General features: G+C 35.7%; 5 protein-coding genes across 5 annotated transcripts; 2 read left to right on the top strand and 3 right to left on the bottom strand.

Moving 5' to 3' along the window:
• The first annotated feature begins 110 nt into the window (after nucleotides 1-110).
• Abp1 (Actin binding protein 1) lies at nucleotides 111-6,769 on the top strand. The gene is made up of 10 exons (XM_089839261.1): nucleotides 111-368; nucleotides 2,340-2,395; nucleotides 2,458-2,645; nucleotides 2,714-2,845; nucleotides 2,918-3,082; nucleotides 3,163-3,369; nucleotides 3,839-4,379; nucleotides 5,572-5,745; nucleotides 5,813-5,868; nucleotides 6,000-6,769. Exons 1-10 carry the CDS (start codon nucleotides 286-288, stop codon nucleotides 6,081-6,083), a joined length of 1,686 nt encoding a protein of 561 aa, XP_089695387.1. The 5' UTR covers nucleotides 111-285; the 3' UTR covers nucleotides 6,084-6,769.
• A 759-nt stretch (nucleotides 6,770-7,528) lies between these two features.
• On the top strand, nucleotides 7,529-13,434 carry LOC149673635 (uncharacterized). The gene is made up of 5 exons (XM_089839264.1): nucleotides 7,529-8,394; nucleotides 11,904-11,983; nucleotides 12,055-12,110; nucleotides 12,185-12,222; nucleotides 12,287-13,434. Exons 1-5 carry the CDS (start codon nucleotides 7,806-7,808, stop codon nucleotides 12,337-12,339), a joined length of 816 nt encoding a protein of 271 aa, XP_089695390.1. The 5' UTR covers nucleotides 7,529-7,805; the 3' UTR covers nucleotides 12,340-13,434.
• Nucleotides 13,435-14,216: 782 nt separating this feature from the next.
• LOC149673634 (syntaxin-12-like) lies at nucleotides 14,217-15,947 on the bottom strand. Its single transcript, XM_089839263.1, has 8 exons — nucleotides 15,807-15,947; nucleotides 15,581-15,662; nucleotides 15,435-15,500; nucleotides 15,309-15,378; nucleotides 15,157-15,247; nucleotides 14,850-15,101; nucleotides 14,663-14,777; nucleotides 14,217-14,600 (listed from the first exon to the last, which is right to left on the bottom strand). Exons 2-8 carry the CDS (start codon nucleotides 15,651-15,653, stop codon nucleotides 14,422-14,424), a joined length of 846 nt encoding a protein of 281 aa, XP_089695389.1. The 5' UTR covers nucleotides 15,654-15,662; nucleotides 15,807-15,947; the 3' UTR covers nucleotides 14,217-14,421.
• Nucleotides 15,948-16,146: 199 nt separating this feature from the next.
• On the bottom strand, nucleotides 16,147-22,132 carry LOC149673632 (uncharacterized). Its single transcript, XM_089839262.1, has 4 exons — nucleotides 22,029-22,132; nucleotides 18,981-19,070; nucleotides 16,411-17,140; nucleotides 16,147-16,285 (listed from the first exon to the last, which is right to left on the bottom strand). The coding sequence occupies exons 1-3, from the start codon at nucleotides 22,118-22,120 to the stop codon at nucleotides 16,435-16,437; spliced, it is 888 nt and encodes a 295-aa protein (XP_089695388.1). The 5' UTR covers nucleotides 22,121-22,132; the 3' UTR covers nucleotides 16,147-16,285; nucleotides 16,411-16,434.
• Nucleotides 17,134-17,722, bottom strand: LOC149673633 (uncharacterized). Its single transcript, XM_089839265.1, has one exon. The coding sequence runs from the start codon at nucleotides 17,689-17,691 to the stop codon at nucleotides 17,287-17,289; it is 405 nt and encodes a 134-aa protein (XP_089695391.1). The 5' UTR covers nucleotides 17,692-17,722; the 3' UTR covers nucleotides 17,134-17,286.
• Nucleotides 22,133-22,534: the final 402 nt, after the last annotated feature.

Below are 22,534 nucleotides of genomic sequence, written 5' to 3'. Positions count from 1 at the left end.
TCTTGATAAACGTGCTGTTTTCCGGTACCTTTAGAGACACAGGGTTCATGATCCCTGACTCCTCCGAGGCTCCAGTCTAGGCGATAGCGCCGCTACTGTTGCAAATAAATCCGTTCAGTTCAGTTCTAATAAGCAGTCCATAGTTTCTATGGTAGTTACGTCACAGTAAAACGATCGATAGGTGTATATATATTTCTGAAACGGAAGTTCTGGTCTGTAAGAGATTATTTAATTGGATTTCCACCGGGATTAAGTTAATTTAATTGGGATTAGAGATCGCGAAAGATGTCGGTGGACTTAAATAAACATAAGGATGAATTGTTGGGAGCCTGGAAAGAAGTCGTCGATGATAAAAATGCTACAAATTGGTGAGAAAACACCCATTTTTTATCGAAGCCGCCTTTGATCTCTCTAAGCTTGTTAGGCCTACTGTCAAAATTTCTACGCATGGGGCTGTCCCCTACCTGGGGTGAACGCCCCCATACCACGAATATATACTATTCATCTATGAATAATTATATCAGCGAATAAATCTTAAAGTTGTGTTTTCCTATCAATAGAGCTCATTTATCTATAGACTGAGCTATTTTGTTTATGAATGCCATTTTATCTATGAATAAAGCCACTTTAATTATGAATACCAGCTATTATTTTTATGAATACCAGCTATTTTGTTTATGAATGCCATTTTATCTATGAATAAAGCCACTTTAATTATGAATACCAGCTATTATTTTTATGAATACCAGCTATTTTGTTTATGAATGCCATTTTATCTATGAATAAAGCCACTTTAATTATGAATACCAGCTATTATTTTTATGAATACCAGCTATTATTTTTATGAATACCAGCTATTATTTTTATGAATACCAGCTATTATTTTTATGAATACCAGCTATTATTTTTATGAATACCAGCTATTATTTTTATGAATACCAGCTATTATTTTTATGAATACCAGCTATTATTTTTATGAATACCAGCTATTATTTTTATGAATACCAGCTATTATTTTTATGAATACCAGCTATTATTTTTATGAATACCAGCTATTATTTTTATGAATACCAGCTATTATTTTTATGAATGCCATTTTATCTATGAATAAAGATACTTTAATTATGAATACCAGCTATTATTTTCATGAATACCAGCTATTATTTTCATGAATACCAGCTATTATTTTCATGAATACCAGCTATTATTTTCATGAATACCCGCTATTTTTTTATGAATACCCTCTATTTTTTTTATGAATACCCTCTATTTTTTTTATGAATACCCTCTATTTTTTTTATGAATACCCTCTATTTTTTTATGAATACCCTCTTTTTTTTTATGAATACCCTCTATTTTTTTTATGAATACCCTCTATTTTGTTTATGAATACCATGCCAGATATTTTGTTTACGCATGCCAGATATTTTGTTTACGCATGCCAGATATTTTGTTTACGAATGCCAGATATTTTGTTTACGAATGCCAGATATTTTCTATATGAATACGATCGGCTATTTTCTATATGAATACGATCGGCTATTTTCTATATGAATACGATCGGCTATTTTCTATATGAATACGATCGGCTATTTTCTATATGAATACGATCGGCTATTTTCTATATGAATACGATCGGCTATTTTCTATATGAATACGATCGGCTATTTTCTATATGAATACGATCGGCTATTTTCTATATGAATACGATCGGCTATTTTCTATATGAATACGATCGGCTATTTTCTATATGAATGCGATCGGCTATTTTCTATATGAATACGATCGGCTATTTTCTATATGAATACGATCGGCTATTTTCTATATGAATGCGATCGGCTATTTTCTATATGAATGCGATCGGCTATTTTCTATATGAATACGATCGGCTATTTTCTATATGAATGCGATCGGCTATTTTCTATAGGAATACGATCGGCTATTTTCTATAGGAATGCGATCGGCTATTTTCTATAGGAATACGATCGGCTATTTTCTATAGGAATACGATCGGCTATTTTCTATAGGAATACGATCGGCTATTTTCTATAGGAATACGATCGGCTATTTTCTATAGGAATACGATCGGCTATTTTCTATAGGAATACGATCGGCTATTTTCTATAGGAATACGAGCTATTTTCTATAGGAATACGAGCTATTTTCTATAGGAATACGAGCTATTTTCTATAGGAATACGAGCTATTTTTATTTCGAATACGAGCTATTTTGATTACGAATACGAGCTATTTTGATAACGAATACGAGCTATTTTTATTTCGAATACGAGCTATTTTTATTATGAATACAAAAAAATTTGTATTATATAATATTTTCAGGGCTGTATTTGGTTATGAGAAACAATCAAACGTTCTAACTGTTGTAGGAACCGGCGGTAATTAAAAATCTTATTACAATAATATTAGATAATCCTAATGAATTGCTACACAAAAATAGACGGTGGTCTGGACGAAATAGCTGAAGAATTAAATGTTTCTAAAATCATGTACGCTTTTTGTCGCGTAAGCGACCCCAACACTGGCTTGACGAAATTTGTCTTTATAAATTGGCAAGGAGAAGGCGTTCAACTTTCGAGGAAAGGACGTTGCGCCAATCACGTTCGAGATATCGCCAATTTCTTCAAAGTAATCAATATTTAAAGAATAACTACCTAATTCAAATCGTAATTACGATCGTGACAATCGTCCTTTAGCCTCACATTACGGTTAATGCTCGAAACGAAGACGATATCGAACCAGCGATAATTACGGAGAAAGTCGCCAAATCAACTTCAACTTTCAATTTCAAGGAAAGATCTGAGACGAATGATAACGTCACACCAGTGGTAATGACAATGACAATACAAGTTTCAGTACGTCACAAGGACCGATAAAAAGACGTATTCTTAATTCTTCAGGGTAGTGTCTATGAAAGAATCCAACCGGCCAAAGAAATCAACGCCAGAGAACGTGAGAAATTCTGGATGAAAGAGAAAGAGGAAGAGAAACGACGTGTGGAAGAAGAACGCAGGAAATCACTCGCCGAGAAAGATAAACTTGAAAGGGAACGAAGAGACAGAGAGGTTGGTTGCCGCCTCAAGTCGGGTAATTGAAAAATAGGCCAAATACTCTTGTCTAATAGAGAAAGATGAACTTATAATAGGTCAGTGAAGCGGTCGAAAGGGAGAGCAAAGTCAAAGAAAGGAGTCAGTCCATCAGTGAAACGAGGGAAGCGGAAAGAAACGCGCAAAACTCGGCCAGGAATGTTGAGTTTGAGAAAATGCAATGGGAAAAGAGACTCCAGGAAGACGTTAAGGATGAAGAAGATCGCAGACGCAGATCCGAGTCACTCAGGAAAGAGAGAAGCCAGGTACAATAACATTTAAGACATGTACTTACTACAATCAGGGAAACATTTTCAAATCCCACCCAAGTATTTTATATCGTTCGATAGAGGATGATTAGACCTATAAAACCCAAAAAAAGTATTTCCGAACATCTTTAGTTACCATTAAGTTATGATCTTCCAAAGTTGGTCAACGCGGGGGTACTTTTGAATTACATTTCCTCCAGCCCCTATTTGAAATAACCCTATAGAGTGCTGTCAGTTGTGACGTCAGATCCAAGGTTAAACGTCACGAGTCTGCCTTTAGCAATGAGCGGCCATGACAGTTACCGTTTTTCTTTATGGGAAAACAGCATGGGTGACGTCACACTGGCGCTTCTGACAGCACTCTATAGTGTTTAGTATCGTTGTAAAGAGAACAATTTGGCCTATAAAACCCCAAAAGGAACCACCTTATGTTCAAGGTGAAATAGTTCCTTATTACATAATACAGGAAGCCCAACGCATGATTTCAACTCGTACCATCAACGCCCGAGCTATCTTTGAACGTAACACATGCGCTGGTCAAATGAATTCCGTGGTTCGAAGTAATTCCAACTCCTCCAACGAGTCGGTTCCCTCTAGCACTACCAATACCACGATGGTTAGTGGTCATCCTGGTCCCAATATCGGTGTCAGTACAGTAACCCCAACGCCGAGTAACTTGTTGCCATCGGCGCTGGTTAAAGTCAGTCCCGCTTACAACACCGAGGTCTCTCGCGAAGTACGTCCTCCCGCCCAGCAAGACAATCTCAGGATGGAGAAATCCGATATGTCCATTTCTCTGTCCTCTAAGGACGAGGAGGAAGACTTGGATCAGGGGTCTGACGTCCCTTCACCCGCCCCGCCTGAACGACCTCTACCAGGATCAGCCGAGACATCCATACGCAATAATTTCCAAGAGAGTGACTTCAGTTACGCCAGGAACTTGTTAAAAGAGGGACTTCCACCCAGACAAGACTCCGAAGCTGAAGATGAGGAACAAAATTGGGATGGTAAGTGATAATTATAATACGTTCTTCACAGGGTCAAGGGTATAAGGGGAATTGTAAATAGGTCAAAAATCAATGGGGAAAGTCGGGAATTTTAAAAATAGGTCAAAAAAGTTCGTTTAAATAAAAAATAGGTCAAAAATATCAGGAGAAAGTCGGGACGTTGTAAAAATAGGCCGAAATGTCAGAATACAGTCGGGACGTTGTAAAAATAGGCCGAAATGTCAGGAGGCGGTCGGGACGTTGTAAAAATTGGCCGAAATGTCAGGAGGCAGTCGGGACGTTGTAAAAATAGGCCGAAATGTCAGAAGACAGTCGGGACGTTGTAAAAATAGGCCTAAATGTCAGAAGACAGTCGGGACGTTGTAAAAATAGGCCAAAATGTCAGAAGACAGTCGGGACGTTGTAAAAATAGGCCTAAATGTCAGAAGACAGTCGGGACGTTGTAAAAATAGGCCGAAATGTCAGAAGACAGTCGGGACGTTGTAAAAATAGGCCAAAATGTCAGGAGGCAGTCGGGACGTTGTAAAAATAGGCCAAAATGTCAGAAGACAGTCGGGACGTTGTAAAAATAGGCCAAAATGTCAGAAGACAGTCGGGACGTTGTAAAAATAGGCCAAAATGTCAGAAGACAGTCGGGACGGCGTAAAAATAGGCCGAAATGTCAGGAGACAGTCGGGACGGCGTAAAAATAGGCCGAAATGTCAGGAGACAGTCGGGACGGTGTAAAAATAGGCCGAAATGTCAGAATACAGTCGGGACGTTGTAAAAGTAGGCTGAAATGTCAGGAGACAGTCGGGATGGTGTAAAAATAGGCCAAAATGTCAGGAGGCAGCCGGGACGGTGTAAAAATAGGCCAAAATGTCAGGAGGCAGCCGGGACGGTGTAAAAATAGGCCAAAATGTCAGGAGGCAGTCGGGACGTTGTAAAAATAGGCCAAAATGTCAGGAAGCAGTCGGGACGTTGTAAAAATAGGCCGAAATGTCAGGAGGCGGTCGGGACGTTGTAAAAATTGGCGGAAATGTCAGGAGGCAGTCGGGACGTTGTAAAAATAGGCCGAAATGTCAGAAGACAGTCGGGACGTTGTAAAAATAGGCCTAAATATCAGGAGACAGTCAGGACGTTTTAAAAATAGGCCTAAATATCAGGAGAAAGTCGCGACGCATTAAAATAGACCAACCTGACTGTTATCTAGAACCTACTTTGGAAGATGGTCCCGAAGTGAAGGATGCTTTGACGGAAATGTTGTCAGGGGGTTCGAGTAACATTCAGGCTTCTCAGGGGGGACCATCCCCAAGAATTACCAGTAATCAAGTATCCAGAGATAATGAGGGACTCAGAGCCAAAGCCCTTTACGATTATCAAGCTGGTAATTAAACTAGTAATTAACTTCCAATTTAATTTATAATCAATTGCTAATAAATATTTTCTTTTAGCGGATGAAACTGAGATTTCTTTTGACCCTGATGACCTCATAACGCACATTGAACAAGTAAGTTACAAGTTATTTTCTTCTAAGGTGTTAAACACAATTTAAGATCGTTAAAATGTTAATTAAGTTAATTAACAAGATTTCATTTGGGTTCTTTAAAAATTAAATTGGGTTTAAATTTGTAATTTAAGATTGATGAAGGTTGGTGGCAAGGAATGGGTCCCAATGGAGCTTACGGATTATTTCCCGCTAATTACGTCGAGTTAATTGATTAATCTAATTAAAAATTAACGATTCCAATTGTCTGATCGAATTCATTCCTAATTGAAAAAAAAAAAACAAAAAAGAATTTTGAAGTAAGTTTCTTTCATAGAAGAAAAGTAAATCCAATTTTTGACGGATTATCGATAAAACTAATTAATAATTAAACATCCCGCCCTAATTAAAAAAAAAAATAAAAACACATAAAAAAAAAACCAGTTGTCCATTTTAACAAATAAGATAAAATTTAACAAATAAAATAATGTTGAAAGATTTAAAATTACTAATTTAGATTAACAATTAATACTTAACTAATTCCCTGTATGCTAACAACTAAGTCATTTTTAAGTTTTTTTTTTATATATTTTTCCACCTTTTTTACGAAAATATTTCCTACTTACTTCGAAAACTCGAAAATAGAAAATCTATTGTAGTGTTACATCTTCCCTTTGAAGAAAAAAAATTATTAATAGATAATTAATTTAATGTCGATTAATTAAAAAAAATTATTAATAGATAATTAATTAAAATCTAATTCTCTTCATTAATAAAAAAAAATATTTTAACGTTACTGTTAATTATTTTTCTTTGTATTCTTAGTAGTATTTGAAAATGAGCTTATTTGAATTTTCAATTTTTACCTCATTTTGAAAAAAAAAAAATAAAATAAAATGAAATAAAATCTTTTTTGAAAACTGAACTATTTGATTTCCATTTTTTTCGTAATTTCGCTTATCATAAGTTATTTAAGAATCCAGGTTAAGTTACAACGTGTTACAGCAACATTTACATAGGTAAGTAATGACACTATCGGTGCCACTCAGTCCAATATAATCGAACGAAATCATGGACTCTCAATTCTAAAGAGGACCAGAAGTAAATAATATTTTTGTCGACCAAATTAGCATACGCAGTGCGCCTATCTTTAAACAGAGTACTTTGAAATTAATTAATTTCGAATGACCTTGAACGCTAATGATCCCCTATCTCGCGCATATCGTGGACTATATATATATATTGACTATATATATATCATTGTCAAAGCGCTCAGTTTTCCCATCCCCTATAGAGTGCTGTCAGAAGCGCCGGTGTGACGTCACCCATGCTGTTTTCCCATAAAGAAAAAACGGTAACTGTCATGGCCGCCCATTGCTAAAGGCAGACTCATGACGTTTAACCTTGGATCTGACGTCACACCTGACAGCACTCTATACTGGATTTAAGATCCATGTTTAAAGTGCCGGAGAGACTGGCTTTAACAATGAAAACTGAATCCCTCTTGGGGTTTTACGTTGACCAGTCCAGGCAACGGGAAAAACGCAATACTCACTCCTAAGAGAGAGAGAGAGAGAAAGAGAGAGAAAAATTATATCAAGGCCCATTAACAAGAACCCTTTCCCTCGTGTAAGAGCTTTGGAAAATGTTTTCTTGGTTGGGTAACTTGGCTAACTCAAACATGGTCCGAAAACACTGTAAAGAGGGATGTGATGAATTTCCTCTAATCCCCAATCTATTACAACGAGAGGGATTTTATCAAAGAGAATGGTGATAGATTTTCAAGGGAGTAAGGGATTGTGAAGGGACCTTTAGACTCTTAACGATTGGCTTATACATTTTTCGTTCTTGGCTCCCTCCGTGTCTCAGTCTAGCTCTGGATTTGGAGGCGCGAGGTACTTGAGAGAGTATATTTCATTGTGGCAAACGCGACTCGCGTTCGTTAACAAGTTCCCTAAAACATGTCCGAAGTTAACGGCGTCGCCGATAAAGGCAGCCGACCTAGTTCCCAGGAAATTGTCCAGAACGATAGAAACTCTAAAGTTCCTCTAGCCGTGCAAGAAGAGCTTGAGAAGATCTCAACGCAATTACTCGAAGAAAAAACCAGTCCCTTAATAGAAAACGCTCCGATAGAAAAACCCAGCGATGTTCCAACAGAAACGACACCAAAACCAACCACTCCAACCACGGAAGAAACCACTCAGAGTCTACCAGAGGCTAAAGTGTCCAGTCCCGTTACCGAAACACCACCGGTCACCTCCGAAAAGTCTAGTCCGTTGAAAGAAAACCCCGAAACAGTTGAGGAATCCTCGCCCCAAGAAGGCGAAACGGTTAAAGAACCGTCAAAGGAGGTTCCCACGACAACCACAAGCAATGGTCATACGGAAAATGGGACGGACCGCGTGGTTCTTGTGGCTGCACCACCTCCCAAAAAATACGAGATCATAGCGGTTCGTGAACGACACGGGCTCTTTAGGAAAGCGGTACCAGTCATGCCTCTCATACCGGCTGTCATCTTCTGTCTTATTAACGTTGTTACACCAGGAATCGGTAAGTATATCAAAGATAAATTGAAGCCCGAAGTAGTGTATTCCCAGAAAATTATGTTTAAGACTTACACCCTCAAATTCTTGATAAATTTTTCTCTGACTACTTTGATCACCCAATTAGGGCTCTACTTTTAATATCATTCATTATATTCTTCTTTTAATATCCCGACCACGATATATTAAGCGAATTCGATTCATTCGAGGCATTGATCTGGGAACGCGTTAGCAATTACATATTTTCGTTCTTGGGTATCATTATAGATTTCGTAGTTGGTATATGTATTCGGTTTACCGGCGTTCTCGCGTACGACTAGTTTCCCCCCATCCCAGTATACGGCGGGCGTTGGCTCAGAGGCCACGTGAACTAGCGAATCACATCACATGTCGGTAGCGCGCTATTTACTTCCTCACTTTTTGTTATTTCTATTTGTTTTTGGTAAGTATACTTAACGCGTGTAACTATAGAGTACAGTCTTGCCAATTGGCTAAAGTTCTTGAAGCCGCTCAGTCTACATCATTCTGACTGACCAATGGTCAATTCTCCCTTATCTAGAAACGTCTTAAGCGTCTAGCTAAAACATATCCTAAGCTGGTACTGAAGTACACGGAAAAACTTTTTGTGAAAGTAAGAATTCCGACTTAGCTAGCCAAAAAGCCCGTTTTTCGTCCCAGAATCAGAATCTAAAAATAACTGTATTTATAAATAAGCAACTAGCAGGAACAGTTTGCTAAGCTTCCCCCAAGTGCGGAAGAACCCAACTGGAACTCTAAGGGAATAGGCAAAGACAGGACGGTATTCTCGAGTTACGACACAGAGAGAAAGAGAGAGACAAAAAATATGGCCCTTGTTTTGTAGTTATGATTATTATAGCTGTTCCCATTACACTAAAATATTTTAGAAGCGCCTTGTTGTTTTCACGTCGAGTTAATCGATAGCGTCGGAGTGGTTTATAGTAAAGTACATTGAAACTTTGTACAGGTAGGAGAAGGTACGAATCGAGGGGTACTTCACTCACTCACTCTTTGGAAGGGCCATGTTTACGAGTGGGCCTTGTGGAAGTGTTCGTAAAGATCTGGGAACTGCAGATGTTTTATTTCAAAATTTTAAATTGACTTTTATATGTTTTCACTGACAGTTTAAAGTAGTTTTCCTTGACAGTTTAAAATAGTTTTCCCTGACAGTTTAGAGTAGTTTTCCCTGACAGTTTAAAGTAGTTTTCCCTGACAGTTTAAAGTAGTTTTCCCTGACAGTTTAAAGTAGTTTTCCCTGACAGTTTAAAGTAGTTTTCCCTGACAGTTTAAAGTAGTTTTCCCTGACAGTTTAAAGTAGTTTTCCCTGACAGTTTAAAGTAGTTTTCCCTGACAGTTTAAAGTAGTTTTCCCTGACAGTTTAAAGTAGTTTTCCCTGACAGTTTAAAGTAGTTTTCCCTGACAGTTTAAAGTAGTTTTCCCTGACAGTTTAAAGTAGTTTTCCCTGACAGTTTAAAGTAGTTTTCCCTGACGGTTTAAAGTAGTTTTCCCTGACAGTTTAAAGTAGTTTTCCTTGACAGTTTAAAATAGTTTTCCCTGACAGTTTAGAGTAGTTTTCCCTGACAGTTTAAAGTAGTTTTCCCTGACAGTTTAAAGTAGTTTTCCCTGACAGTTTAAAGTAGTTTTCCCTGACAGTTTAAAGTAGTTTTCCCTGACAGTTTAAAGTAGTTTTCCCTGACAGTTTAAAGTAGTTTTCCCTGACAGTTTAAAGTAGTTTTACCTGACAGTTTAAAGTAGTTTTCCCTGACCGTTTAAAGTGGTTTTCCCTGACAGTTTTAAGTAATTTTCCCTGACAATTTTAAGTAATTTTCCCTGATAGGTTTAAGAACTTTCCCTGATTTATTATGATTAGTACCATGAACTTATAAATATATTATTTCACGCCGCTATAAACCAATTACTGAACCAATTCCCTGACTTTCATGACAATTTTAAAATTCCCCGATTGTCATTTTCAAATTCCCTGACTTTATAAAGTGCAGTGGAAACGCCGAAGATTGTGACGAACAATAAAATAGAGGTAGAAATCATTGGGTTTTCTATAATCCAATCTAGAGTGAGTTGACCCTCTAAAGGTCTGAGTGCACGCTCTAAATATTAACATACATTTTTATAAAGCGCGCGATATTGTACGGGAAGTCTTTCTCAAATGCAATCTTAAAAGAGATAAAGAAACCTTTCAATTCTTTGATAAAATCAACCCCTTCTAACATTGTATATCGCGTATCCCGTTGCTACGATACCTTTTTAGTCAAAATTGAAAACAAGCTATTTGGATCGATTAAAAGAACGTTCCTTTTTTTTCTTTGGTATTAAAGGCGTGTGGAGGTTTCCCGTGGCGGGAAATTTTAGCGCGCTGTTGTGCAACACTGTACCTTTCAATCAATTGTTTTAGCACGACCCATAAGTAACGTAATAAATATAAGTATGATACGCGTTTCTCCAATAGAATTAAGGTTTGTTCCCATGATAGCTCGCGTTTTGGTTTTAAGGTGAAATTCATAAACGTCGGACGCAACGCAATTTAGTACACCATAAGTTTATTAGATATGTTCCATAAGTATGACACTTCCTATACTTCGTAATGCTAGAATCATACTGAGAGCTAGTTCGAGCGAGAAAGATAAGCGAGAAGAGAGAATTTATTACACTCGGTAAAAATTGCTCTAAGTAACCAGTGACAAACTTATGGAACGTATCTTATAAACTTATGCTACAGGCAAAGACAAATCAAGGATTATTTAAAATGTCTAAGGATAAAACGCACACACAGATCTCTATAGTATGGGAATGTTCTCTAGTTGTTCCGAAATTTTAACCCATCCCCCTCTTCTCCACCTACTGTTTTGGTGCGTCAAACGGAAAAGAAATATCGAGATGGCGCCACCTTTCTTATTATCGCCAAAGCATAGAGGAAAGAGAGATAGTTTTCGAAAACATGCTGTGTTTGAATTGTCAACGGTCGTTATGAACATTTAGTTCAAATTGTTCAAGATTCAAGAATGAGGTGAGTTCCTAAAAGTCCTTGATCAAAGTAAACATTCAGTTCAAGAATATATGAGGTGAGTTTAGACTAATTTAGTTTAATAGGCAAGGCCAAGGCCTTGTTTGAGTAGATCTGCTAGAGCGGACGAGAGAGACTAAATTTTCAAAAACCCGGTCACGTGTTGACGCTTCAAAAAACGGCTTTCCGGTTTGCCGATTGTGCCCGCTAGGTACCGTTCGGAACATCTAGCTTCGATATTTTCCCCTCTGCGTTTTATCCTTAGACATTTTAAATAATCCTTGGACAAATTGTCCGGGGTTGATTGGCAATATAATTTTCAACAATTTGGGTTGTTGGCAAAATTGTTTTAGTCAAAAATAAACACAATTTACTTTCCAACGTACTTATTCACTGCACTTCATACTTATTATTGTTATGTTATTTATGGTGTCGCTAAAAGGATAAAGATTAAGTTGTTATTTGTTTTCTTACAGGGACGTTATTCGCGGCTTTCACAGTTCTTTGCGGATGCCCCACAGAACACGAGAATCGGCCCAAAGCATTCTGTTACAATGTAATTAATATTACACTTCATTTTTAATTGGTGTTTAAATTAATTTCATTTTTCTTTTAAACCAATAACAGGTTGTTGCGGCAATCTTGCAGTTAATTACGGCGCCCATCGTAGTGGGATGGGTTTGGTAATTAGATAAATTAATAAATTTATAATTAGTTAATCATATTAACTTAACTCATAATTAAAAATAATAAATAGGTCCATTTTTTGGGGAGTTACTTTCGTCAACGTTAGTGGTAAGTTAATTCGATTAAAACTTAAGTTTTAATAAGTATTTAATTACTAAATTAAATATGGCAGTATCAAAAGGCGCCGATGATACGATAACGGTTCCAGTTGCGTCAAGTGTCTAAAGACGCCTAAAGATAAAACTAATCTAAATCGAACTTTTTTCGACATCGTGCAAGGAATTATGGTCGGCCAATTGAGCCAATTATGAAAAGCATTCGAGAAAAGAAAAAAAAACAAAAAAGAAAAAAATCAAAAATAGCCATGTTTCGCAGCTTTATAACAAAACATGAATTCATTGACCAATCAACGCGCGGTCGGCTTAACTTAATTCACGCTCAAAATGTCATTTGAATAAAACAGAAAGATTGTGACATTGACGGTCAGAGAACGGAGTAATTTATGAATGGATGATGTTCGTTGGACATTTGTAAATTGGGAATTTAGGATTGTTTAATAATTAATCAGTATATATAAATCATAAGTTTATAAGATATGTTCACCATAAGTTTGTCACTGGTTACAAACTGGAGCTTGTAATTTTGAAGTGAGGGAGGTAGGTCATAGATTCGAGGTAAAGCGACGCCTGGTGAGGCGCTGTCAAATTGGGGCTTAGTACAGACTAAATAGGACCTAGATGGAAGTCCAGCAAAATTAACCTAGTGTAGGACTTCAATTCTGGCTTGCCGTTCTCGAACTAGCTCGAGCTGTTACTCTCTAGCATTACGAAGTATAGGTAGTGTCATACTTATGGAACATATCTTATAAAATTATGATATATACCTACCGCTTCGCCTTAAAAACAATTGCAAAACTTACCAAGGTTCTAAGATAATATAGTAATAATAATAATAATAATTAAAAATTTATCAAAGAGCTTTGGTAACTATTTAATTTAAATCCTATTCAAGCGGAAGTTTTCGTATTTTTTTCTCTCTCTATTTTCTCTTTTATTAAAAAAAAACTGAGAGAAAAAAATGTTCCCGCGTTAGCCTAAAAATTCTCGAGGGGCTATTCGCTCCAATTTCTATTTTTCCACGGCTTTTTATACCCGATTACCATTTTTCTATCTCTTTATTTTATCCATCTCAAAAATTAGTATATCATAATAAAGTAAGGCGTAGTTCTCTATGAGGGAAATTAATCAATAAGCGGTATTTGAAATTGTACGGATAGTTTTATACGCCAATCAATAAAAATAAATTAAAAATTTCAAAGTATTTTTGACTCCCTGACTTTGTAAAACTGCTATGATTTTTTTGGCTTGTAAGCACGAGTGAATTGCGGGTAAACAGTTTACAGGGGCTATGGGATTTATAATGGGAAGGATAACGCCTACATGTGGGCTTCCTCAAAAACTTGGCCGTCGAAGTAGAGTAGTATACAGAATAGTTATTTATTTAAATTTAAATTTAAATTAATTTTAAAGTAAAGGGATCGATGAATAATCAAACGAAAAATTAATAAAACCAAGTACTCACATGTGATAAAATAATCATAATTTGTTGCATAATTCAATCGAAGTTTTAAACTTTGATATCTTGCATATTTCTAGACAAGGCTTAACAGTAAGTTAACCGAACTTGTATTTCCTTATTCTAGTTTTAATTTCGCTGTTCAGCGCGTAAACAAGACGTTAAATTATTCTTTTAACACTAACCTATAACCTAAATTAATTAAACATACTAATTTACCCCTTAAATTTAAATAATTAAAATCACGGAGCTCAGATTTCGGCGTTTCTGTGACGGCGGCCATATTGGAAATGAGGAATGTCGCCTGTATAAGCAGACTACGTCGGAATTAAGTTTGAAATTTAGGCTTAGCATTACAAAGAGACTATATAATTTTAATTAGGGGATAGTAAAGTAGAATTAAAGTTCATTTTCGTAATATTTTAGTAATCCTACATAATTAAGAAAGAAAAATGTACACTTACCTTGCATCTGGTAACCATGCTAATTAAACATTAATTTAACACAATTATTTTATGCAAATTAGCTCAATCATAATTACTTTTAATTAAAAACAAATATATAATATATAAACTTCACAAACTGGGTATAATAATTAATAAAAGAGAGTCATTAATATAATAAAAGGATACAACAAAACAATTTCTGAAATCCATCATTTAGTTTTGAAAATTAATTACGTCCATTAATAATTCATCTAGAATACTTAATTAAGATTAAATTTGATTTACATCATTTCTTAAGCGTGAAAAACAATACGAGGCCAATAACGGTTGCAACAATCAACAAAAGGACAATTAAGAAACACATTTTTTTTCGAGCACTCTTTTGGTATTCACTGGCTTTGATCAACTGTGTTCTTCCCTCATCTACATTAGTCGAAGCGCGTTCAACATTTGCTTCAATGGAATCTTTAAATTTAAATTAATTAAGGATCAATTAAGATAAATAGATTTTTAATGGTAAATCTTACGAATTGGTTCCGCTTGTTGATGAACTAATGTAGCTAATTCACGCATAATCTGATTGACATCATTCATATCTGTTTCAATTTGAACAATTCGTTGTTCTCGTTCCAAGTAGTAAGTCTGCAATGAAATAAAAATTAATAAAACATAAAATTCTTTTAAATCTTTCATTAAAATTAATTAAATTAATACTTGTTCAAATTCCAAATCAGCTTCAAGTTGTTTCTGTTGTTGCATTCTTTTCTCTTCCTCGACTAAGGATAGTTTCTGTTCTTCCTGTTCATCCTCGTCAGCCCAGAATCCGGCAGTTCCCGCTGCCGAGTGTTGAGGTTTGACTGGTTGAGAATATTTCATTTTATTTGCCACTTGCTTCTGCAATGAACTGAAGCGACCCACAGTTTCTTGGAATTCATTTTTTAATCTTTGTAGTTGTAAACGTTGAGTCTAAAATCGATTAAATTTTAATACAGTTAATTAATAATCCCTTTTCATTGCTTACTTTATCTCCTTGTTGAACTAATTCACTTAATTCTCGTAAAAAAACAGCAGTTTCACCAATTTTGGTACTTGTTTCATGGATGGTTTTGTGACTAGTTTAATTAAGGATAATTAGGGTATGCTTAATTGATTTTTTTTATTAAAATGACGTACATTTTATCTCTTAGTACAATGGTATCACTAGGAGTTGCCAGTTGCTTGTAAGCACGATCAATAGCTGCAACTATTGTTCCAACAAGTATCAGATTCCATTATTTATAAGTAATTTAAGTAACTAACCATTGTTATTGATGGCGAAGATATTAGAACTGATTGAGTCTGAGAGTTGATTGCATCTTACTATTCCTAAAAGCGTCAAAAGAAAAAAAAAACTCATATTGTTACTGACAAAAATAGCCAAGCGGGTAGGAGTAGTTTAAAATTACCAGGAGTGTGAACAGGGCTATCGCTGGTCATGGCACCGTAGTTAGGGAAACTACCCGAGTCTTCGTAAGACATTTTTACCTTCTAAGCAATTAAATATTGTTTAATTAACTTTAATTTACTAGCAACATAAAATTTGCCTGATCACGTTAAGCCTCAGCCAATTTACCATATTCCATCATAAATATTTTGATTTTAAGAAAGTTTTACACTCAAAATTTACGGTACCTTTAAGATTTACTCAAAAACCAATATCTTTCAACGGAATTAATCATTAATACTCAATTTTAAGCAGTTAAAAACCTGTAATTAGTAAACATTTGACATTTCGGGGAGTATAACGTAAAGTTCTACAGGAGATTGTCACTGTCACATGACGGATGATAAAGCAGACGAAATTTCATGGAAACTCTTCATTGGTTACTTTGTAAATTGACGTAAGTCAAACCGCGAAATTACAAATTTGTAATCGTGAGTTGGCGAATCGAGTTGCAACGTATATAAGCTCTAAAATTAAATATATTTAAAATATATAATTTAAAAGTTTACATATTTATTTTTATTTATTTTTCTTTACAGCACAGTAACAACTGAATTTTATTTCCTAAATACATTTTATATTTAGATCTTCCGGGAAAAGTCTCTAATTTGAGAGGTTTCACCATGATGAATCGTCAACAAAACAGTTCCGAGGGAATGACCATAACCTAAAATGAAACCAAATTACGGCGTCAACTTCCAGGAAACTGTACATATCTTAGTTAGAAGAGGAATAATTTAACCAACACCAAAGACAGTCCCCGAATAAACTTGCAAAACAAAGACCCCCAACCTATGCCAAATGATGTCCGAGTTCTTAAAAGGAACTTCGTTTTCCGGGAGAGTCTTCGCTTCCCCAATGATCCTTATCCTGGCCCGATCCCACAGCACCACTGTCGTCGTTGCAACCTGGCAGGTTTAACGAACCCGGAATACACCTTTTTCCGGGAGACTCGTCGCTACCCCAATGATCCTTATCCTGGCCCGATCCCACAGCACCACCGTCGTCGTTACACCCTGGCAGGTTTAACGAACCCGGAATACACCTTTTCCCGGGAGTATTACCCTCCTTAAAGTTGTTACGGTCTAGATTGCCACCGGTGACATCAATATAGTCGTTACACCCTGGCATGTTTAGTTTTCCAGGGATACACCTTTTCCCAGGAGTGATACCATCCCGAAGGTTTGCTTTGTCTTTATTCATACCGGGGATATCATAATTGTCGTTACACCCTGGCAGGTTTAACAGACCCGGAATACACCTTTTCCCGGGAGTGATACCTTCAAGAATTTCTTCTTTCTTGATAGCGTCGTTATCAAGATTGTCGTTACACCCTGGCAGATTTAATACACCTGGAATACACCTTTTCCCGGGAGTATGATGCCAGTTGTAATCTTCAGCCGCTTCAAAAGTGACATCTTCGCAACCTGGTAGGTTAATGCCAGGAATGCAACGTTTCTTGGCCGCTACCACGGCGAATCCGCATTCGATTCCGTTTACGTTCGCCAAACAAGCACTTTTACTAAAGATACCCCAAGACACCATCACCGGGACAAACACAACGAAGAAAAACAAAGAAACCTCGTTAAATAAAATTATACTGGAACGTGATCTCACCTACGACAATTGGACAGTAAGGGGAACAGAGCCTGAGGAATAAATACAAAATCATTTTCGTCGTTGTCCTCTGGGATCGTAGAACAGTGACCTAAAGACGCGAGCGAAGCTGGGAGGCGAATCAGAATTATCTTCTCGTTGTAATTGCGGCCAGGGATTGGAAGGCGATGGCATCTCGGACCGTTTCCTTCCGGGGGAATGATCGGAGATCCAATAATTTTGATCCTCTTTGGCACCGATCATGTCTTTGTAGTCGCAGGCGTGACTCAATCCCGCGTTGATAATGCATTTACCCTTGCGCTTCCTGGGTCGAATTGTTCCAAAGGGACAATGGCAATAAAAACAGCCAAATAATCTTAAACTTCCAAATAAATATAGGTCAAAAAATTGACCATTCATTCTTATAGGAGAATTTCCAGCCAGCCAATTTCTCAAGAACCATTTGGGGAAGTTCATATTATTAACATACTTATTGTTATCAATTTACTTAAGCTATATCCTTAAAGACCTTAATATCAAATCAATTCCAATGGGGAGTTTATTAATTTAAAATTCAAATTTAAATTGATTGGTTTTTTTATTTTCTTATTTCTTGTAATAAACGAGGTTTTCAATTCACCCGGCTCATTTGAATAAAAAGAATAATAATAAAAAAAATAACTTGGGTCTCATCTAGGTAAGCACGGTAAGCTTCTAAGCAATATATCGACTCGAAAGTTCCTTAAAAACATAAGGGGCATAAAGAAATAACCCTTTTTTCTTTCCTTCATAAAAAGCCCAATTTTAATATTTAAGGGTAAAATACTTTAACGAGGAATACGTGCTCAATTTTGAGAGTTAAAAATTGGCTTGGGTGTTAACCCTAAAAAATTTACATCCTTCATCGATTTGTGTAGAAATTCGATATAAAATTCATTGGTATGATTTTTTTTTTACTTTATAAAGTCTTAAAAATAGAACTTATATTGGAAGAAATATTATTTTGGTGGTCCCCTAAAGGCGTGCTTACGTGACTATGGTCCATTTTAAAATTTGAAATGAAACAATTTTTAGAAATTATTTTATAGCGTGAGATGGCATTCACTAGGCCTAGCTTTGGGCTTATATTTAATATTTTTAGCACTACGGACAATGCAAAGGGCTTTCAAACATTAGACTTGATTACTTTGCTCAGGATATTATAGAAGTTACACTTGGAATTACCGCGCTTCGTCTCTATTGTGAAAGAAGGAAACTTAGCGTCGTGGGCGGGTTCTTTAGTAAGCTCGCGACACTAAGGTGACTCTGAACGCGAACCTATGCTCCCATTTCTAATTAAATTAGCATTGATACTTAAATTTAAGGGGTCATCCGTAAAACTCTTCAATCGTAGCTTGAAAACGGTGGCAATTAGGACTAATTTTCATAGAAATTACATTTTCGACTCAAAAATCGCCCATACAACTCGGTTTACTTCGGTCCTACCATCCTTATAGAACACCCTGTATATAACCTCGGTGCAATGAACATTCTCATTGTTACTTCTATAATTTCCTGATTTAGTTAACACATTAAGGAGCGGCATGTACATCGATTAGAGTTGGGTTTTGCATTTTTGATTTTTAAAGGATATACATAGTATTTACACCAGGAGGTAGGCTACTTGGTACGGCACTTTCCTGACCTCCTGGTGTAAATAGTATCAATCCTCCTAGTCTGAAAACTATGTATTTATAAATATATTTTAAAGTGTAAGTATCACTCACTGTAATTTTTCCAACTGCGAATCGAGATCTTGAATCAAATTCTTGACGTAGTTCAAATTTCTTCTTCTGGCAATAACATCTTTCAGCGAACTAAATAGACAAATGTAATAATATTTAACTTAATTGCCTATTAAGTACACTAATTAAATCGCTATACATCTTCAAAAGGGTATCAAATAATGGAGTCCGTTAAGTCAAGCTAATTATTTCGGGAGAAGGGATGGAAGAGTGAGATTTGACTGTTTATCCAAACAAACAGACGCCAATTCGATTTACTGAATTTTTCGATGAACAAAAAAAAAGACTTAATTGGATATTGGATAGTTTAGAGAGGGAATTACTGCACTTTTTATAAATGGTTCTATTATAAATTACCAATTCAGATTTTGAAACAACTAAATTAAATTAGGGGTAAGTATTTTAAGGTTTTAAGTGTAGGTTCCCAGCGAAAAAAACATTGTAATGATAAAATAACCGTCCAAGGTAAATTACCACGGTAAAATAACGGTCCAAGATAAATTACCATGATAAAATAACGGTCCAAGATAAATTACCATGATAAAATAACGGTCCAAGATAAATTATCATGATAAAATAACGGTCCAAGATAAATTATCATGATAAAATAACGGTCCAAGATAAATTATCATGATAAAATAACTTTACGTGGTAAAATACCATAGTAAAATAGCTATATTTGACAAAAAAACCATAATAAAATAACGTTATTTGGTAAATTACATTTGTGGGAAAACAAGATTTGGCGTTCCAACTACAGAAACACTTTGTTAAGTAACTGACCAATTGAATAGCGGGTTCGGAAACAACATTACCAACAAACTAAGATTAACTCGCGCTAAAAAAACAAGGCCTAGGGGGCACGAGTAAATTCTTCTTACGGGGTCATGACCCCTAAAGAGATAGAGAGAAGAAGAAAAACCGTAGTAACGAGACAATACTGATGTCCCAAACCCCTTTAATTAGATTTATCCTGGTTACAAATCGGGAATTACAAGGTATTTCTAACAGAATTAACCCTTAACAAAGTAAGACAAAGAACTTCGGAACCCTTCCGGACACAAAATGGCGACGAAAGAATAATCTATCCTGAACTAACAAGGTAAGGAGAAAAACTCACTTGAAAATTCAACAAACTCAACTTCCCAGAAACTCCTTTAACTTCTTAGAGTTCGTCTCGGGTAAATATGCAATGGGGTGGAAGCTAATTTTAATTAAGGGCCCATTGTATTCTGGGAAATTTTAACCAAGAAACTACCGCTTTCTGGGTATGAACTTCATTTTATGGGAAAACGAATATTTCGAATTGTCGAAGATATTTTAGAAAATAGGACGCCAGAGAATAATTTCGAGGTTTCAAAAGTTTGGAAACTATTTTCTTTAGAGACTTGGCTATCTGTAACTATAGGGAGTAGATATACCTTCTCTCTGCTGTAACAGCAGAGCATTCTGGGACCGATATTGAACCCAGAAAAGTAGTTTAGATTCGATTTAAAATAGAAAATTGAAGGATCGTTATTCTTAAATCGTAAAAACCTTTTCCTAATTAAGTGAAGAGGTTTTTAGGATAGTTTTTGAGAAAACGGTGGTGACGATTTTAAAGACGGTAGCGTGGGATTTAATCGTAAAAGAAATCTGAAATGAACCTTCTGTTGCCATAGCAGTTAAATATACAGGGTGTTACAAAAAAATGGGTGGTAGGACCAAAGTATAGTCGACTCTATTGATTTTGAGTCTAAATGTAACCGTTTACAAGTTATGATTTTAAAAGTGTTTTAAAAAGTGTTTTAAATTAGAAATCATTGTCTTTCAGTTTCTTAATTACATTTAAAGGGGTTTTCCGTAAAACAGTCCAATCATAACTTGTTGCCCAAATGTCTTAGAAATTACATAACATTCTCGACTCAAAATTGATTTCCCATAAAACCTATTGTATTTCGGCTCTACCACCCACTCATTTTAGAACACCCTGTATATACTGTCTGCAATTAAAACGGTTCGCGCAACCCTCGACTTCGTACGCTATTTTTTATGATTCTTTAAATGACTGACCGTTGTCCAGTTACAGATAAAGTTTGACCATTACCCAAAGGGATTACGAGGGTTTTCCCGGCGTTAAATATCGCTCTAAGGTCTTATCACTTGACCCGTGGGGTTGGGAGGGTGTTAATCTTTTATAGTGGTAGCTGAGAATTTTATTGAAGGAGTCATAAGTAACGTAAGAAAAATAAGTATGAGATGCAATTCATAAATAAACCTCTATTTCTTAAGAAGTTTAGAAATATTTAGAACAAATCAGGCAACATTTGTTAAGCGCACGTCATACTTATGTTGTTATTATGTTACTTATGATGGAGGTGGTGGCGGTGTGATGACCACTATACTTGATTAGGATGGACCTCTCGCGAAAAGTTAAATAAAAAAAGAAGTTTGCTTAGGGATTAATTTTCTTTGATGGAAAAGTGTTTGCAGGGAAAGTTAAAACGCGTGGGAAAAATTTTCTCAACTAAACAAGGCGTCTAAGAATGACAACTAGGTAGAATTTTCGTAGTTTTTAAGACTGAAGTTCCATAGAATATTAATAACTTAGGACTAACAAACTTTAAAATTATCAGGGATTAAATTATAAAAAAGAACCATCAATATAATTATTATTATTTTCAATTTTGCGACCTAATTAACCTTTAAACAATATACTTTGAAAATAACTAATTAATTAATTAAATTCGGGTGACCTTGATATACCAGAAAACAATGCAGATTCCAATTTTAACGTCCCCCCGCCCCCTATTTCGTTATTTTATAGATATAAATTTTTGGGAGTTCATATCTCCATAAATAAATGTTGTAGACCCCATATCATGCTCTTAGACACTTTCCATTCAGTTTGACCCAAAGAAAACACCCATTAATTTATGGCAGACTTATCAGAAACACCCTGTATATTTTTTCTATCGCACCCAGTCTCTCTATACCCCATATAGTGTTCATTACATCTTTGCACGTAAAATTAATTAAAATTATTCTTACCTTTCAATGTCGAGATCGGCTTTAACGACGGAGACAACAAGACCGATAGTTACAATCAAACTCACGATAACCAATTCAACTTTACGAGCCATTTTTCTATATAGAAATCCTGCGAAATAAACAATAAACAAATAAACAAAATATATAAATAATAAAATACATTTAAAAATAAATAAATAAATAAATACCGATTAAAAATATTTAGAAAATTTCCAAAATAATTGTTAATCGAATTTTATACGTAGTAGATACTTTAGAAAATGATTTCGATACGCGAGAAGGGGGTCAGAAATATCTAAGCATAATCGTAACGTAGATAGTTGTCGTTACCGGACACTGGTCAGTTAGTTCTTAGAGGATGTCTTACGACTGAATGAAATTGACCATAGATTTAGGAAAGATACGTTCTCGCACGAGATTCCAATCTGAAAGATTCCAACCACAAAAATCTTCTCCTATCGAGATTGTCTATCCTCTTTCAATCCCTCTCTCTCTCTCTCTCTCTC

The sequence above is a fragment of the Phalangium opilio genome, unplaced genomic scaffold (genome assembly GCF_054372755.1).
Source record: "Phalangium opilio isolate 3A_F unplaced genomic scaffold, DU_Popi_V2 ptg000048l_1, whole genome shotgun sequence".
In the NCBI taxonomy this organism is placed as follows: Eukaryota; Metazoa; Arthropoda; class Arachnida; order Opiliones; family Phalangiidae; genus Phalangium; species Phalangium opilio.
Note: the sequence above shows the minus strand (reverse complement) of the source record. Positions and strands in the feature narration are given on the sequence as shown.

Excerpts from the sequence above, each read along its gene's own strand:
- Abp1 (XM_089839261.1), top strand. The coding sequence starts at position 286 with ATGTCGGTGGACTTAAATAAACATAAGGATGAATTGTTGGGAGCCTGG. Across the intron at positions 2,846-2,917 it reads ATGATAACGTCACACCAGTG|GGTAGTGTCTATGAAAGAAT; the intron begins GTAATGACAATG and ends TTAATTCTTCAG. Across the intron at positions 3,083-3,162 it reads GGGAACGAAGAGACAGAGAG|GTCAGTGAAGCGGTCGAAAG; the intron begins GTTGGTTGCCGC and ends AACTTATAATAG.
- LOC149673635 (XM_089839264.1), top strand. The coding sequence starts at position 7,806 with ATGTCCGAAGTTAACGGCGTCGCCGATAAAGGCAGCCGACCTAGTTCC. Across the intron at positions 11,984-12,054 it reads CCAAAGCATTCTGTTACAAT|GTTGTTGCGGCAATCTTGCA; the intron begins GTAATTAATATT and ends AACCAATAACAG. Across the intron at positions 12,111-12,184 it reads ATCGTAGTGGGATGGGTTTG|GTCCATTTTTTGGGGAGTTA; the intron begins GTAATTAGATAA and ends AATAATAAATAG.
- LOC149673634 (XM_089839263.1), bottom strand. The coding sequence starts at position 15,653 with ATGTCTTACGAAGACTCGGGTAGTTTCCCTAACTACGGTGCCATGACC. Across the intron at positions 15,501-15,580 it reads TAGCCCTGTTCACACTCCTG|GAATAGTAAGATGCAATCAA; the intron begins GTAATTTTAAAC and ends TGACGCTTTTAG. Across the intron at positions 15,248-15,308 it reads ATTGTACTAAGAGATAAAAT|TCACAAAACCATCCATGAAA; the intron begins GTACGTCATTTT and ends TAATTAAACTAG.
- LOC149673633 (XM_089839265.1), bottom strand. The coding sequence starts at position 17,691 with ATGAACTTCCCCAAATGGTTCTTGAGAAATTGGCTGGCTGGAAATTCT.
- LOC149673632 (XM_089839262.1), bottom strand. The coding sequence starts at position 22,120 with ATGGCTCGTAAAGTTGAATTGGTTATCGTGAGTTTGATTGTAACTATC. Across the intron at positions 19,071-22,028 it reads GCCGATCTCGACATTGAAAG|TTCGCTGAAAGATGTTATTG; the intron begins GTAAGAATAATT and ends TTGTCTATTTAG. Across the intron at positions 17,141-18,980 it reads TCGCAGTTGGAAAAATTACA|TAAAAGTGCTTGTTTGGCGA; the intron begins GTGAGTGATACT and ends GGGTATCTTTAG.